We start from the raw sequence: 18,084 nt of genomic DNA on the forward strand, positions 1-18,084 counted from the left end.
GGACAACATCCTCCATTTCCCCAGGTGACTCGTCTCTATTGGAAGATGAGCACCATATTCTCGCCAGGGCCAGCCCAATCGTTGTGCTTTCGGTGGTGGTGTGCTCTCTTGGTGCTTTCACAGGTAGTTTAATTTATTTTGGGTTACAAAAGAAACAAAAGAAAGCCAAGCAAAACAAATTCTGTGGCACACCGGACAGCACGCGGAAGAATGTAGCATATACCTGAAAAGTGATTATTTAAAATAATTCTTCTCCCCGAATTTGGTACATGATTATGACAGTGTTAATACAACATGCAGTAACCTTCCCTCTAAATCGTATTTAATGGTAAATGGCTACAACATGCAGTAAGAATAAACCATATCTGATTGTCTTCACCAAACACAATCTCAGTTTGCATTTCTGTTCTTCTGAGGCAAAAGGGGAAAAGGGAAAGGGAACAAGGAATATCAGTGTGTAATTCCTAGTCATAACTAGCGTTAAACAGTGCAAGATCTGGAATGTTTCAGCAACTCATTTGATCTTCGTGTGTGTGTGTAATCCAGACTGTATAAAAATGTCTAAATCTCCCAATCTCCACCTTTTTATTCCCGTTAGTTTATGTTGTAAACACACAGCCATACACTTCAAGCTATGGTACAGGCATCAGACAATGTAAGACATCAATACTTAATTTGTTGACATCCAGGATTTTAAGAAAATGCATAGTTTGTCTGACTTAGGATGGAGGATGCAGTCACTGTGCAGATTTTGTGAACTTGGACATTATTTTTTCCAATACAGGATTAAAGAGTTTGCTGTATGACTGCTGAGAAACCTGGCACAGCTCTTTTTACTTCAGGGTTCTGGGTTTTATTTAGTTATCCTGCTAACTCCGTAATCATTGTGAAATGCCTCCCTGAACACTACCATCAGCTGATTTTTATCAAGCATACCAGTTATAGACAGTTATTTCTATGTCAACAAAATGGCAGCAGCATCCATCCATCCATCCATCCATTATCTTAACCCGCTTATCCTGAACAGGGTCACAGGGGGACTGGAGCCTATCCCAGCATACATTGGGCGAAAGGCAGGAATTACACCCTGGACAGGTCGCCAGTCCATCGCAGGGCGACATGGCTCAGGCGTCTGGCAGTTGGAGGGTTGCCGGTTCGATCCCCCGCCCGGGCTGTGTCGAAGTGTCCCTGAGCAAGACGCCTAACCCCTAAATGCTCCTGACGAGCTGGTCGGTGCCTTGCATGGCAGCCAATCGCCGTTGGTGTATGAGTGTGTATGAATGGGTGAATGAGAAGCATTGCTGTCAAGTCCCAGTATTGATAGTATTTCTCCAGCAAATAAAAACGGTGCTGTGGGCGACAGCTGTACCAGAAATTAAAACCGAGTGCGGCCAAGAACTGCCAACTGGTCCAGTAACACCGCCAACGTGTTTATATTAATATTGAACAAGGTTGGACTGTAGTTCTGCCTCTTCCTACTTTCTTGAGTGTACTATATTCTGTTCTATTATGCCAATTTTTATTGTGTACTTATTTTTCATATATTGATTTAATTATACACTTTACTCCCCACACTACTTTGCAGAATATTGTATTTGGAGTCCCACCTGCCAAATTGAAGCAAATGCTTTCTTGTCATTAAAGGAAGGTGGAAAATGTGGTCATTAATATGATACCCTCGCTCTTCCCTTTCCATCTCTGTCTCCCTAGCACTGAATGCCACAGGGGCCGTGAGGTGTGTGTGGTCCAGGCAGTCTCAGAGTGGAGGACAGCCACTATCCACTCAAGTTGACCAGGCTGCCCCGGCTACATCAGGTTCTGGTGGGTTTACCCAGCCAAGCCTCCTGGGTACATGATGTCGGTTCACACTGTTCTGTTACATGTAATATTCTGTGCCTGTCCCATTTTCTCCTCTGCATATTTGTAGCTAGGAAGAGTGGGTCATCGAACAACAGCAAGCAGAGCTGTGGGGAACCTCTGGGACATGACAGCCTGACTGAGAACCGATCCAGCTTGAATCTGCTCCAGTGTATGCTGGGAGAGGTGGAGGCAGAACTGGACTCTCTGGAGTTGCAGGAGCCCTTTGGCTCTGTTACTACAAAGCACAGTCCTCTAAATCTCACCAGCTTCTCTGTGTCATTTTTGCGTACTGTGACCCGCCTAGCACGCTGCCTCCGCCAGGTACAGTAAACACCCGGGCAATCACACAAGCATTCGTACAGACATACACACACTCATTGTGGTTGTTTGTAAATGATATACAACAGAAATGAGTACACCCCTGTGCAATATCACTTAAATGTCAAATGAGTAAGTGCATCATTCTGACCAGGTGTTTAGTATCGCTGCGGGTTTTCCTCTTGACACGGTAACGTAGATTTTTTTTTAAATTGCTCATTTGAACAGCAAGGGTTAGGGCTTGAGCCAGGTTGTTTGTCTATTACCTGTTAATCACTTCTACTGGTTGCATACCTGTAGAGTGATTGAACATTTGTCTTAGGTAACTTAAATAGCTGTGGAATTTATCAGTAGATTAGCTTTGATTTGGTATTGCTTGTGAGCAATTGTAGGCCATTTAAATAGGCGTGTCAGAGCGACGCTAGCGTATATTAGACTGGCGAAAGTTGTCCTTAGTCAGTAAGTGCATCATTCTGACCAGGTGTTTAGTATCGCTGCGGGTTTTCCTCTTGACACGGTAACGTAGATTTTTTTTAAATTGCTCATTTGAACAGCAAGGGTTAGGGCTTGAGCCAGGTTGTTTGTCTATTACCTGTTAATCACTTCTACTGGTTGCATACCTGTAGAGTGATTGAACATTTGTCTTAGGTAACTTAAATAGCTGTGGAATTTATCAGTAGATTAGCTTTGATTTGGTATTGCTTGTGAGCAATTGTAGGCCATTTAAATAGGCGTGTCAGAGCGACGCTAGCGTATATTAGACTGGCGAAAGTTGTCCTTAGTCAGTAAGTGCATCATTCTGACCAGGTGTTTAGTATCGCTGCGGGTTTTCCTCTTGACACGGTAACGTAGATTTTTTTTTAAATTGCTCATTTGAACAGCAAGGGTTAGGGCTTGAGCCAGGTTGTTTGTCTATTACCTGTTAATCACTTCTACTGGTTGCATACCTGTAGAGTGATTGAACATTTGTCTTAGGTAACTTAAATAGCTGTGGAATTTATCAGTAGATTAGCTTTGATTTGGTATTGCTTGTGAGCAATTGTAGGCCATTTAAATAGGCGTGTCAGAGCGACGCTAGCGTATATTAGACTGGCGAAAGTTGTCCTTAGTCAGTAAGTGCATCATTCTGACCAGGTGTTTAGTATCGCTGCGGGTTTTCCTCTTGACACGGTAACGTAGATTTTTTTTAAATTGCTCATTTGAACAGCAAGGGTTAGGGCTTGAGCCAGGTTGTTTGTCTATTACCTGTTAATCACTTCTACTGGTTGCATACCTGTAGAGTGATTGAACATTTGTCTTAGGTAACTTAAATAGCTGTGGAATTTATCAGTAGATTAGCTTTGATTTGGTATTGCTTGTGAGCAATTGTAGGCCATTTAAATAGGCGTGTCAGAGCGACGCTAGCGTATATTAGACTGGCGAAAGTTGTCCTTAGTCAGTAAGTGCATCATTCTGACCAGGTGTTTAGTATCGCTGCGGGTTTTCCTCTTGACACGGTAACGTAGATTTTTTTTTAAATTGCTCATTTGAACAGCAAGGGTTAGGGCTTGAGCCAGGTTGTTTGTCTATTACCTGTTAATCACTTCTACTGGTTGCATACCTGTAGAGTGATTGAACATTTGTCTTAGGTAACTTAAATAGCTGTGGAATTTATCAGTAGATTAGCTTTGATTTGGTATTGCTTGTGAGCAATTGTAGGCCATTTAAATAGGCGTGTCAGAGCAACGCTAGCGTCGCTCCGTCCCCGTTTGTGATGTTATGTTTCACCCCATCCCAGTCTGCTCTCTCCCTCGAAGACCCCCCCCGCGACGTGGGCCTCCACGGCGTCGGAACCCCTCAAACCTCAGCTATCCCCCGCTGACCCCCTGTGAGGACTTTGCTGTCACAGGGGGACTATGGAACTGCCAGTCTGCCACTCGGAAGGCTGACTTCATCCCTGCGTATGCCTCCCTCCAGTCCCTACAATTCCTTGCCCTAACTGAGACCTGGATCACACCTGACAACACCGCCACTCCCGCTGCCCTCTCATCCTCCTTCTCCTTCTCGCACACTCCCCGGCCTTCCGGCCGTGGCGGTGGTACTGGTCTTTTAATTTCCCCCTCGTGGAAATTCTCTGTTCTCCCCCTCTCTGACCTGTCCATATCCACTTTTGAATTCCATTCTGTTGCAGTATCCTACCCTACTAACCTTTTCATTGCAGTTATCTACCGTCCTCCAGGGCCCCTGGGAAACTTTCTTGATGAGCTAGACACCCTTCTCAGCTCCTTCCCTGAGGATGGCACCCCACTGATTCTCCTTGGAGACTTCAACATCCACCTAGAAGCCTCCCAGTCTGCTGCCTTCCTACCGCTAATCCACTCCTTCGGCCTCTCCCTGCAACACTCTCCTCCAACCCACAAGGCGGGCAATGTCCTAGACCTTGTCTTTGTAAGGAACTGCTCATGCTCCGATTTCACGGTTACCCCTCTGCATACATCTGATCACCACTTCATCTCATTCTCCCTCCCTCTTCCTCCCCATCCTCCTCCCCCTCCTCCCTCCCACACTTCCTCAGCCCGCCGTAACCTCCGCTCCCTCTCACCCTCTTCCTTTGCCAGCACCGTCACCGCCTCACTCCCCCCTCTCGAATCCTTCTCCAAACTCCCCGCTGACTCTGCATCTGCCACCCTCCTTTCATCTCTCTCCTCCGCCTTTGACTCTCTCTGTCCCCCTGTCTCAAAGCCACCTCGCACATCCCCTCCCAGTCCTTGGATATCTGACACCCTCCGTACCTCCAGGGCCAGCCTCCGCGCAGCGGAGAGGAAGTGGGGGAAATCCAGAGACGCTTCCGACCTCATGACTTACCAGTCTCTCCTGGCGGCATTCTCTTCCGATGTCACTGCCGCCAAAGCAAAATACTATCAAACGCAAATTCAGAACTCTGCTTCTAACCCCCGGAAACTTTTCTCCATTTTCTCCTCTCTCCTCAACGCTCCGCCTCCTCCTCCTCAGTCCTCCTTCGCTGCTGATGACTTTGCTGATTTCTTCGATGAGAAGGTCGCAGTCATCCGCAGATCCTTTACAACCGCCGCCCCCCTCACTGTGCCCTTCCCCCCCTCTAGGCCCATCCCTTCCTTTTCCACTTTCTCCCCCCTTACAGACTCTGATGTTTCTCAACTCCTGCTCTGCCACCGCCCTACAACCTGTGCCCTTGACCCTATCCCCTCTTCTTTTCTCCAAACTATCACACCTGACATTCTCCCATTTGTCACCTCCCTTGTCAACTCCTCCCTGTCTTCCGGCTGTTTTCCGGCATCCTCCAAGAGGGCCCACATCACTCCGCTGCTAAAAAAGCCTACCCTGGATCCCTCCATCATCCAGAACTACCGCCCGGTATCTCTTCTTCCTTTCCTTTCTAAAACTATAGAACGAGCCGCTTCTACTCAACTTTCTTCCTTCTTTTCTAACAACAACCTGCTAGACCCCCATCAGTCTGGCTTCAGATCGGGCCACTCGACAGAGACTGCGCTCCTCTCCGTCAGTGAGTCACTTCATGCCGCACGAGCAGCCTCCCTCTCCTCTGTCCTCATTCTTCTAGATCTCTCTGCTGCCTTCGACACTGTGGATCACTCCATCCTCCTGTCTGCCCTGTCAGCAACGGGCATCTGTGGCACAGCCCTGGACTGGATTGAGTCCTACCTCTCTGGTCGCTCCTTCCAGGTTGCCTGGGCTGGTTCGGTATCGACACCTCGGCCCCTCGCCACAGGAGTTCCCCAGGGCTCAGTCCTTGGCCCGCTTCTTTTTTCTCTCTACACTCGCTCCCTTGGCCCTGTGATCACTGCACATGGGCTATCCTACCACTGCTATGCGGACGATACCCAACTCTTCGTCTCGTTCCCGCCGTCTGATACGCAGGTTTCAGCCCGTATCTCTGCTTGCCTGAGGGACATCCAGAGCTGGATGGACAACCACCATCTAAATCTCAACCCAGGTAAAACTGAAATGATATTCATCCCTGCTAATACCTCTCCCCATCTGGATCTCTCCATTTCCCTCGGGGATACCACACTCACGCCGTCACCCAGTGCAAGGAACCTCGGCGTGGTGATGGACAGCAGACTGTCCCTTTCCGAGAACATTGCGGCGGTGACCCGGTCTTGCAGGTTCTTCCTATACAACATACGGAGAATCCGCCCCTTTCTCACCCCCTACTCGACCCAGCTCCTGGTCCAAGCGATGGTTCTGTCCCGCCTGGACTACTGCAATTCCCTCTTGGCTGGCCTCCCAGCGTCTGCCATCAGACCCCTCCAACTCATCCAGAATGCAGCAGCTCGTCTGGTCTTCAACCTTCCCAAATACTCACACGTCACCCCCCTGCTTACTTCCCTCCACTGGCTGCCTGTCATGGCTCGCATCAAATTCAAAACATTGGTGCTAGCCTTCCAAGCAGTTAAAGGGTCTTCCCCAGCTTATCTGCAAAAAATCATCAGACCCTACACCCCTGCCAGACCTCTTCGTTCAGCCTCCACAGGCCGCTTGGCACCTCCCCCTCTCAGAACCTCCACCTCACGCTCACGACTACTGTCTGTTCTGGCTCCACGGTGGTGGAACGAACTCCCCGTTGAGGTCAGAACTATAGAATCCCTCCCCACCTTCAAGCGCAAGCTGAAGACACACCTCTTCAAACAGCACCTCTCCCCATCCCTCCCTACCTCCCTGTGAACCTTAATTGTTGTCTCTGTGACTTGTGTATCAGTATTTTAGTTGGCTAGGTAAGCAGTGTTTGGATAGTTAACTTTGGTGACTTTTGCTCTGTTTGTTTGTTTGTTCAAAAAAAAAAAAAAAAAAAAAAAAAAAAAAAAAAAAAAAAAAAATGGCCCTTGTCCTTATCTTTGTTGTACAGGTAGCAGTTGAAATTGTACTTACCTCTAGGGTCTTTCAGCGAACTTATCCCTGGTTATGGGTATGCACTTTGTTGTACGTCGCTCTGGATAAGAGCGTCTGCCAAATGCCAATAATGTAATGTAATGTAAAAATGATTCAAAATTGTATCACCCAACAGTAATCTCATTACTTGAGTGAGTGTGTGAATGGGTGAATGAGAAGCATCAATTGTACAGCGCTTTGGATAAAGGCGCTATATAAATGCCAACCATTTACCATTTACCATTCTATCTTTGGGCAGTTTCGCCCATTCCTCTTTGCAGCACCTCTCAAGCTCCATCAGGTTGGATGGGGAGCGTCGGTGCACAGCCATTTTCAGATCTCTCCAGAGATGTTCAATCGGATTCAAGTCTGGGCTCTCAAGGACATTCACAGAGTTGTCCTGAAGCCACTCAGGACATATGATATCTTGGCTGTGTGCTTAGGGTAGGTTTTCATCCAGGATGTCTCTGTACATTGCTGCATTCATCTTTCCCTCAATCCTGACTAGTCTCCCAGTTCCTGCCGCTGAAAAACATCCCCACAGCATGATGCTGCCACCACCATGCTTCACTGTAGGGATGGTATTGGCCAGGTGATGAGCGGTGCCTGGTTTCCTCCAAACGTGACGCCTGGCATTCAGGCCAAAGAGTTCAATCTTTGTCTCATCAGACCACAGAATTTTGTTTCACATGGTCTGAGAGTCCTTCAGATGTCTTTTGGCAAACTCCAGGCGGGCTGCCATGTGCCTTTTACTAAGGAGTGGCTTCTGTCTGGCCACTCTACCATACAGGCCTGATTGGTGGATTGCTGCAGAGATGGTTGTCCTTCTGGAAGGTTCTCCTCTCTCCACAGAGGAACGCTGGAGCTCTGACAGAGTGACCATCGGGTTCTTGGTCACCTCCCTGACGAAGGCCCTTCTCCCCCGATTGCTCAGTTTAGACGGGCGGCCAGCTCCAGGAAGAGTCCTGGTGGTTCCGAACTTCTTCCATTTACGGATGATGGAGGCCACTGTGCTCATTGGGACCTTCAAAGCAGCAGAACTTTTTCTGTACCCTTCCCCAGATTTGTGCCTCGAGACAATCCTGTCTCGGAGGTCTACAGACAATTCCTTTGACTTCATGCTTGGTTTGTGCTCTGACTTGCACTGTCAACTTAAATAGACAGGTGTGTGCCTTTCCAAATCCTGTTCAATCAACTGAATTTACCACAGGTGGACTCCAATTAAGCTGTAGAAACATCTCAAGGTTGATCAGTGGAAACAGTATGCACCTGAGCTCAATTTTGAGCTTCATGGCAAAGGCTGTGAATACTTATGTCCATGTGATTTCTTAGTTTTTTTCATTTTTAATAAATTTGCAAAAATAAAAACTTCTTTCACGTTGTCATTATGGGGTGTTGTGTGTAGAATTTTGAGGAAAAGTGCTGTGAATACTTTCCGGATGCACTGTACTTGGCAAGGTCATAGTTTTCACTCTTCTTCTTTAGAAACTCTTGCATGATTTTGGCAGTGTGCTTGGGATCGTTATCATGTGAGAATAATCCTCTTCTGCCAAGCTTCTGGAGACTGGGAGCCAGTATTTTGGTATATCCACAGGCATTCATGGTGCCATTGTAACAGGTGAGAAATTGCCTGAGTCCGAGGTGGGATTTGAACCCCGGCCTCTCACTTGTCCAAATTATTTGTTGAACGAATGCGTTACCAGTCAGCTAAAGACGAACTCGCCTCTAGCCAAGGGCGACAACGTTCTTTTGAATTTGAGGGTTACGTCATCGGGGAGTGTTGTCTCGATAACCTGCTACCAGCCTTCGCTTTCACTGCACCATCCGTGCTTACTAGCGAACTAGCTGAGCTATCCATGCCACACCATCTATACATGTCATCTCCCCTGACACCTTTTGCAGTTATGTAAGCAGTATTTGGATAGTTAAGTTTGGTCACTTTAGCTTTGTTGTTTGTTTATTTGTTTATTAAAAATAAATAATAATAATAGGCCCTGGTCCTTATCTTTGTTGTACGGGTAGCAATTGAAATTGTACTTCCCTCTAGGGTCTTTCAGCGCACTTAGCCCTGGTTATGGGTATGCACTTTTTTGTACGTCGCTCTGGATAAGAGCGTCTGCCAAATGCCAATAATGTAATGTAATGTAATGCTGCCCCACCTCCCACCTCCCTGTTTCACTATCAAGGACTATGCATTCACTGTGGTAGTCCTGGCCAGGTTCACGCCAAACATATTTATCTTGGTCTCATCTGACCAACGAATACGCTCGCAATATTTATTGGGCTTCTTTTCATGCTCTTTAGCAAAGTTTAATCTTGCAGTTTTGTGCCAAAGAGCAAGCAAGGGTTTTTTTCTTTGATGCCGTCCATAGAGGTTGACTCTATGCAATGTCCTTTGCACTGTTTGAGCTGCCATAGAAACTCAGATTTCCATTGAAAATCCCTGTGCCAAGTCTGAAGCACCTCCCCGTCTGTTTTTCAGAGCTAGATTGTGCAAGTAGCACACTGTCTGTGGCGTCATTTTAGGAGGATGACCACTGCGGCTCTGATTAGTGGTACTATGCCTCGTTCCATACCTCCTGATTACTGCTGCAACAATCAGATTTTTCATTTCCTCTGGCAATTCTTTTCCATGTGGAGCCGTGATGCAGACATGCAAATAGACACAGCTCATCGGCCCAAAATTGAGTAAGTTCTGGTGTTCTGGTGTTCACAGGTCATTTCATAACCATGTTCATGCAATTAGGGCAATTAGGAAATCACAGGTGTACTCAATTTTGGTTCAATGATCACAGGTCTACTCACTTTTGGCCTGTATTTTCAATATCGTCTTTCTAAAGTATTTGTTTTTGATTGTTCATAAGAGGAAATACTGTACTTGTCAACTTAGAAATAATGCAATTATTGAGAGGTGATACAATATTGAATAATTTGACATCTAAGTGATATTGCACAGGGGTGTACTCACTCGGGGTTGTATACTGTATATAGTGCCTTTATCCACAAAGCACTGAACAATTGATGCTTCTCATTCACCCATTCACATACACACTCACACACCAACAGTGATTGGCTTCACGGCACCAACCAGCCTGTCAGGCTGCATTTTGGGGTTAGATGTCTTGCTCAAGGACACTTCGACACAGTCTGGGCAGGGGATCGAACCACATTTTGTTTGTCGCCCCTGTTTGTGCATGTACAGAGCAGAGAGGAGTTACAGAGGGAGGTGCAGGACAGGACGAAGTTGGTGGATGAGGTCATGGAGCAGAGGCGTCTCATTGACGCCCTCACGGCTGAGACCCTAACCCTGCGGGAGGAGAGCCTTGCCATACAGCTACAGTGCAGCCAAGCAGACCACTTCAAACACCATTGTGTTCTGCTTGAACCCCTGGAGGATTTCACTGCTACTGAAAGTTGTGATGGTGATGGTGATGTTGGTGGAGGTGGTGATGATCATGATGGTGGTGCTATTTCAAAGGGCCCAGTGCAGCACTGTGTGTGGGACACTGAACAGGGACTGAGAGTCGGGGCATGTACCAACAGCACTGCCCCATGTAAGTACTTATCTTATTTAATTGCCTGCCTCTGACTGCATATGCAAATGCACAGTGAAATGATGAAAGGTGAGGATAGATTCAGTAAAATGAGTAAAACTGTGGCAAGATTGTATAAAGAATTATTATAAATTTTTTCTTTGGTTTGTTTTTTATTACCATCTAGAACTGCCAATCCTGACGATCAAGTGGCATCCTGCTTGTCCAGCATTACAGCATTGATTTTTCTTCACATAGCAACCTACTTTCATGCAGATTATGAAAGTGAATCTTGCAAACTATTTCCTTTCAATAGCCTAAAGGATACGATTCAACATTTGGGAAAGGAATGGATTTCAACATTTTTACAGTGCCCTCCCTAATGTTTGGGACAAAGACCCATCCTTTATTTATGTATCTCTGTACTCTACATTTTGAAAAATAAATTTGGTTAATGTGCACATTCAGATTTTAATAAAGGACATTTTTCTACATTTTGGCTTCACCATGTACAAATTATAACAGTGTTTATACATAATCACCCCATTTCAGGGCACAGGGACGCAGCAATGTTATGTTAATGAAATTAACGAATGAATGAATTTTGTTGCATAACCTTTGCATGCAATGACTGCATGAAATATGTCAAGTCATGGACATCACCAGTTGCTGGGTGTCTTGGTGATGCTCTGCCAGGCCTGTATTGCATCCATCTTTAGCTCATGCTTGTTTTGAGGGTTAGTCCCCTGAAGTTCTCTCTTTAGCGTATGAAAGGCATGCTCAATATCATTTCAGTCTTACCTGGGTTGAGCTTTAGATGGTGGTTGTCCATCCAGCTCTGGATGTCACTCAGGCAAGCAGAGATACTGGCTGAAACCTGTGTATCAGATGGTGGGAATGAGATGAAGAGTTTGGTATCGTCCGCATAGCAGTGGTAGGATAGCCCATGTGCAGTGATCACAGGGCCAAGGGAACGAGTGTAAAGAGAAAAAAGAAGCGGGCCTAGGACTGAGCCCTGGGGAACTCCTGTGGCAAGGGGCCGAGGTGGCAACCTGGAAGGAGCGACCAGTGAGGTAGGACTCAATCCAGTCCAGGGCTGTGCCACAGATGCCCGTTGCTGTCAGGGCCGACAGGAGGATGGAGTGATCCACAGTGTCGAAGGCAGCAGAGAGATCTAGAAGAATGAGGACAGAGGAGAGGGAGGCTGCTCGTGCGGCATGGAGTGATTCACTGACGGAGAGGAGCGCGGCCTCTGTTGAGTGTCCAGATCTGAAGCCAGACTGATGGGGGTCTAGCAGGCTGTTGTTAGAAAAGAAAGAAGAAAGTTGAGTAGAAGCAGCTCGTTCTATGGTTTTAGAAAGAAAAGGAAGAAGAGATACTGGGCGGTAGTTCTGGATGATGGAGGGATCCAGGGTAAGCTTTTTTAGCAACGGAATGATGTGGGCCCTCTTGAAGGATGCTGGAAAACAGCCGGAAGACAGGGAGGAGTTGACAAGGGAGGTGACAAATGGAGAATGTCTGGTGTGATAGTCTGGAGAAGAGGGGATAGGGTCAAGGGCACAGGTTGTAGGGCGGTGGGAGAGGAGGAGTTGAGAAACATCAAAGTCTGTAAGGGGGGAGAAAGTAGAAAAGGAAGGGATGGGCCTAGAGGGGGGGAAGGGCACAGTAAGGGGGGCGGTGGTTGTAAAGGATCTGCGGATGACTGTGACCTCATCGAAAAAGTCAGCAAAGTCATCAGCAGCGAAGGAGGACTGAGGTGGAGGAGGCGGTGTGTTGAGGAGAGAGGAGAAAATTTTATACTTTATTTTTCCAAACATGTTTATGTTTAATGTATGCATAACTATGTGGTCATCAAGAGTAATACAGTGCATATATTACATTTCACAATACAGTACATTTTATGTTTACCGGTCCAAACGGTGTCGGGGGTTACCATAAAGTTCCTGAACAGACTTGAGGTGGGCCTATAATAGAGTCTCTGTTGTATCTACTATTACATAAGCATTCCATAATGTGTCATCCTGGTCATTTATTGCCATTACAAGTTAATTCCATAAAAAGTTTTAATACTTTTGATCATTTAGTATGTCCCTGCCTCAGTTTATGGACTATGCCCATATCATTTTCAAATTCCATCTCATCATCTTTATTTTCACTTCATTGTCCATTTCAGGTATCTACATTGCAGTTTAATTGTCCCTATCAGTCATTGCCTGCTGCCGTGCTCTCTTTTCCTGATCCTATTGTCTTCAGATTTAGCAGCCATTTTTCCCAATAGATTAAACATTTTTCAGTACACTAAATGTCTTAATGAGAAGGTTAAACTTTCCATCTTATGAATATCTTTTAAAATTTCTATCCACTCAGATCTTGTTGGTAGTTCTTTTTTCATCCACTCCCTGGTTATTGCTTTTTTTACTGGCTGCCAGTAAGATACTTAAAAGGTATTATCTTTGGTTTTTTGATTTTAGTGGGGCAAATCAAGGCATAATGGGTCTTTGTCCCAAACATTATAGAGGGCACTATTTCTAAATTATATAATTATACAATTGTGCTTGATTGAGCAATTTGTTAAGCTGCTGTTTGGTAGAGTAAGGCATGGGGTTGAAATGAAAGCCTACAGGATGGCAAGTCTCCTGGAATAGGGTTGGTTACCACTTGTGTAGGGAATACAGTGTAAATGTTGAGTGAAGGGTACAGTATGTGGTGTAAAGGCTGAGTGAAGGTTAGGGTGTGGTGTAAATGCTGAGTAAAGGGTATGACCTGTCATGCAAAGGCTGAGTAAACGGTAAGTTTGGTGTTGTTTTTGATGTGCAGACTGTGTGGAGTCAGGAGCAGAGACCCATTATGGTGATGGGAACACGCAGGAACAGATCCTGCCCCCTCCAGCCCATAGAGACCACCTGTCCCCTGCATTGCTGCTGTCACCTCCCCACCAGAGAAACAGCCCACATCCCCACTCCCACCACTCTACTGGTGAGATCCTTATAAATGTGCAATTATGGTCAGCCTCCCAATTACATATTTGTGGCAATGCCTCATCTGCAAAGGCCAGGATGTAGGCAAAGCCAGCAATGGGGTAAAACAATGCTGCGTTTGTCCCTGGTATGGATAGGGGGCCATCTTAGATCAAGCTACCTATCATTGCTATAGGTTCAGTTACTCCACCACTACTCAGATTATCACAATGATGCCTATCGGCCCCATGGTAGTGCTGTAATGCAGCCATTTATGTTTTATCCCAAAACTCCTGAACCATTTGACTCTTGGTTTGTGCCAAAAATCAACAAAGGCAGAAGGTGGCTACTCGCCTACCACGATGAGTCAGCAGTGGCGAATGAGGCAGTGTAAGCGCCTGGCTACTGACACTCCTAGGCTGGCAAGTCACTACCCTAGACAAGCAACCCACCTGCCTAGACTAGCAAACAACTCTCCTCGACTACCAATTCACTCACCTAGACTAGCAACCCACCCACCTACCTTGGCCAGCAACTCCGCCTCCTAGGCTAGCTACTCTCTATCCTAGGTTGATTTACCAAGATGCTGAGGTTAAACTCAGGGTTTATCATATTTTTGCATTCGCCCTCAAGTTTGCATTGAACCAACACAGGGAAAGGGGACTAGCATCGCTCACAATGTAACATAATATCTGATGGCCTTGTTGGTTAGCATTCGATAGTCTCTTCATATTGTTATTAATAGCTAAAGGTAGCAGGCTCCCCTAGTAGCATCAGGAAACATACTTTTTATAGGATCAAGGACCATAACTATCGGTTTAATTTTAGGGTCACGTGAACATATGAAAAAACCCCAAAAACCCTGCAAAACAGATTTACTTTGATCTTTGGAGCAAAGCTCTGTAAATCTTTCAAATTTCCCCCCTAGAAAGAGGAAGACACAAGTGAATATGACCATTTAAGCTTAATTAGATAGGCCTAAACTGTACCCCTGTTACAATTGTATGCATTTTCCCATGAACATCCCACAGTCGAGCATGGTTTTGTGAAAAACTTTTGGTTTATTTATTTTGCAACTGTCCAGTTTATAGCCACAACCTGTTGCATCTTTACAGGTTTATATTTCTCCTCCTTGCTATTATATGCAAGAGGTGTAGATGAAAGCCACAGCAATGAATAGGTTAATTACGGGTTGTTCAGTAGTTTCTGATTTAATTTGGTGGTTTGCTTCTGCGGTAAGAATTTTGCGGGCCGAGAAAAAATAATTGTGAAGTTCCGACAGTAGGCCTACCAATTGCCAAGCTAGCACCAGCAATAATGGCCAAGCCGTCTTTCTTTTAAAAATCTCATCAATACAAACATTAACTAGGGATGTTCCGATCGATCGGCCAAATTAGCCAATGCAAAATTCGATCTTTTACAAGTGAGCTGCGCCTTTAAGTGGTATGAAAGTCAAGTATCAGTTTACATTGTTCTGAATGGTAGGCTACATAACAAGGTGAACACTCTCATGGCGGCAATGTAAAACACATGCAAACTTCTTAAATAAGACCATGAATCTTTAACAACAACAAGAACAGCACACATTATAAGAAATAATAATTATTAACGTAACTAAAGAATCACTCAGCATTCTGGGAAGATGATGATAATAATAATAATAATAATAATAATAATAGGCTAAGTAATAGCCTGTAGTCTATTCCTCTGCTGACATGCTGTTAATTAAATGAATGCGTGGCCATGAGTTTTAACGCACATCAATTTGTTGTGCGCATCAATCATTTCAATGAAGAAACAAAATATAATTTGCTTCATTGAAATAAATGCAACCTAAAGACATAACAACATTTTATGCCAATAAAGTTATCTTATGTACAATATAAATGTCAGGCTATCGTTTTATTTTCTCATTGAAAGTACAAGGACCGGTACTTCGCAGACAATCGAAGCCCATGTACGCACATTGCTTTCCGGTGTCCTGGTCACATCAGACCCACAGACAGACAAAGAAAGTTTGAGAGAAACTCTCACAGACCCCCCTGAAAAGTACCCCGAGCAGAATCCTTGAAGGTGATCTATTCTGAAATAATGGATAGTCAAGAACAGGCTGGTTCCAACAGCTGCAACAAATCTTTATCTCTGTGAGGCACCGATCGCACAAAGCGCACCACCTTTGGCTTTCTGGCTGGTCAATAAGGGCCATTTCCCAGAGCTTGCTGAACTCGTGTACCTTGGCGCACCTTGCACGAGTGTTAACGGCAAGCAGCTGTTTTGCACAGCGGTACATATTATTGATTAAATTAAATGGATTATCTTCAAAGAATGCAGAGATGCTTATATTCATAAAGATGAATTTACTCTATGCTTAGTGAACAGTAGCCAAAGTGAAGCTCAGGTTCTAGCCTTTCAAGTAGACTATGTTGGACTGGGTCTGGCATTCATTTTCATATTTGTAGCATTTATTTCCTTCTGTCGAGTATTTTGGTACTGCATTTACTTCCGGAAACAGACTTTTCAGCTCATGATGAAAAAGGGCACTGCTGCCCCCCTACTGTCGGAATCTGCAAGTACGACCACTGTAAATGAGAGTGCTCACATATGCCACGTGGTACAGTTGTGACACTTGTTACATCTGTACCCAACTAACCACCTTGCACTTTTCTCTTGATTTCACAAAAATTTTGCATCCTGGAAAGATGTAATTTTTTAGAGGACAAATCAAGGATCATAACTATTATCGGGTAATTTTATGGTCATGTGAGCACAAGAATCTGTCCGCAAAAAAGCTAGGTAAGAAAGTGAAAAAGTACCCTGAAAAATTGTCTTCGAGATCTTCGGAGGGAAGCTGCTGGCCCATTGTATAATTAGCTTATCGCGATATGTGAGTAGCTGCCCTTGGCCTCTTACAAGTTAGATTTTTGGCTCTAATCAAGCGCCATATAGAACAGCCGTTAAACCTTTTTTTGGCCAACGGCCCCCTATTGAATGTTCAAGTCCCATAATCCCCCCCCAATAATTCAACGGGGCACAAAACATGATATTGGCTCCATATTAACAGAGGATGCAGTCCTCACTCAGAATGTACTGGTACATTTTTTATTTGGTTTTGAGACTGTCCCTCTGTCCCAGCAGAGCAAGGTATGTCCCTGCAGTGGCATGCAGTCCACAGTCAAGAGCATGTCTGCATTGACCAGCTGCAGGTTCCGCCCCAAGCCTCCATATTGCAGCAGATCGCTGAGCTAACTCAGCAAAATGGTCTGATCCGAGCACAGCTGTTCTGCACACAGTCAGCAGGGTCCCAGGATCCTGGCCCTCATAGACCACCTAATAGAGCAGCACAGGTAAGATGGTGAGGGAGAAAGGCAGCATTCAGGGTCCAAGTTCAATTCTGTGTGTGCCATTTCTGTGGCATTTTTATGGGCCTGGCTTAATGTTCTGTTCCACTGAATTCAATTAAAATTTCAGTCAGTTTACACATTTTTTTCAGTTTACTGCTGCAAATCATCCCTCAACTATTCAACTTTCAGGATAATACCACCTTTTGAATGATTATACCATGTTTATTTTGAAATTAGTATGATTTACCATTTCTGTCTTTGGAATCGATTTTTCTCAACCTGATTTTCTCAGTGCATCATCATCCTATCATCATGAAACTTTGCAAACCTTTACTCCATATCCAGGAGAGTGTTACGAGCCAATTATTTTCTTGTTATAAGCTTTAATTGAAGTATGCACCTCTGAAGTGGTCTGGAAGACCGTTTTCAGTGGAACATAACCTTAATGTTGTTTCCAGTTGCACGAGAAGGCGCTCCCTGCTGGTCCCTGCATGGAACAGCGCCTTTTGGAACTGAACAGGCAGAGTACAGAAGCACGGGGCAGGCTACTGGAGCTCATTGAGCAGCAGACACAAACATCTGTGAGCGCAGTCTCGCCCTCAGTCTCGCCCTCCATCTCGCCAATCCCATCCAACATGCGCACACTTCTTACTACTTCTGCAGGTAGGCTTCACCTGTTTCAAAAATACTGCAGGACCTCCGAGAACCAAACATCGGGAATTAAGGTTCTTCGGAAACACTCAAATTTTTTAATGAATTATATTTCAGTTTCATATGTATAATTTCAAGTTTTTGGTCAATTAATAGTGTTACTCGTTTGTGTTTTGCAGTCATCATTTTGTAAAGCATATACTTCAGATTCCATTCTACTGGATGGTAAAATGCTTGACAGGTCTTTCTGGTTTTCTGTGTAGCTTTGTGATGGTTATTTTATTAATGTTACTCTGTATATCTGCTGTGGTAATATGACAATTGCAACAAAAAAAAGTGCCCTGTTAAAATGTTACTGTAAGAGTGTGTTAGTTTTTCTCTTCAGGTGTACTACTTTCTTCCTCTTGATGACAGATGGTGAGAGGAGCACCACTCAGTGCCTAAGCCACACTTTTTCCCCATTGCCAGCAGCTGTGGGTGCAGGTGAGTCAGAGGTGTACTGCCTGCTGCGACTAAGTT

At 45.1% G+C, this 18,084-nt stretch overlaps 1 protein-coding gene across 7 annotated transcripts in view; it reads left to right on the forward strand.

Annotated features, from left to right (window-relative positions):
* spice1 (spindle and centriole associated protein 1) overlaps nucleotides 1-18,084 on the forward strand; it is a 39,774-nt gene that overhangs the window by 20,179 nt on the left and 1,511 nt on the right. For 5 of the 7 annotated variants that reach the window (XM_061240756.1, XM_061240749.1, XM_061240754.1 and 2 more), the window contains 7 exons: nucleotides 1,711-1,821; nucleotides 1,928-2,181; nucleotides 10,286-10,637; nucleotides 13,434-13,592; nucleotides 16,706-16,917; nucleotides 17,373-17,577; nucleotides 17,980-18,048. In XM_061240756.1, coding sequence (XP_061096740.1) covers nucleotides 1,711-1,821; nucleotides 1,928-2,181; nucleotides 10,286-10,637; nucleotides 13,434-13,592; nucleotides 16,706-16,917; nucleotides 17,373-17,577; nucleotides 17,980-18,048 — 1,362 coding nt within the window. The remainder of the gene's footprint in view (nucleotides 1-1,710; nucleotides 1,822-1,927; nucleotides 2,182-10,285; nucleotides 10,638-13,433; nucleotides 13,593-16,705; nucleotides 16,918-17,372; nucleotides 17,578-17,979; nucleotides 18,049-18,084) is intronic. The other 2 variants (XM_061240755.1, XM_061240751.1) reach the window with 2 other exon arrangements.

Source organism: Conger conger, chromosome 4 (genome assembly GCF_963514075.1).
Source record: "Conger conger chromosome 4, fConCon1.1, whole genome shotgun sequence".
Classification (NCBI taxonomy): Eukaryota; Metazoa; Chordata; class Actinopteri; order Anguilliformes; family Congridae; genus Conger; species Conger conger.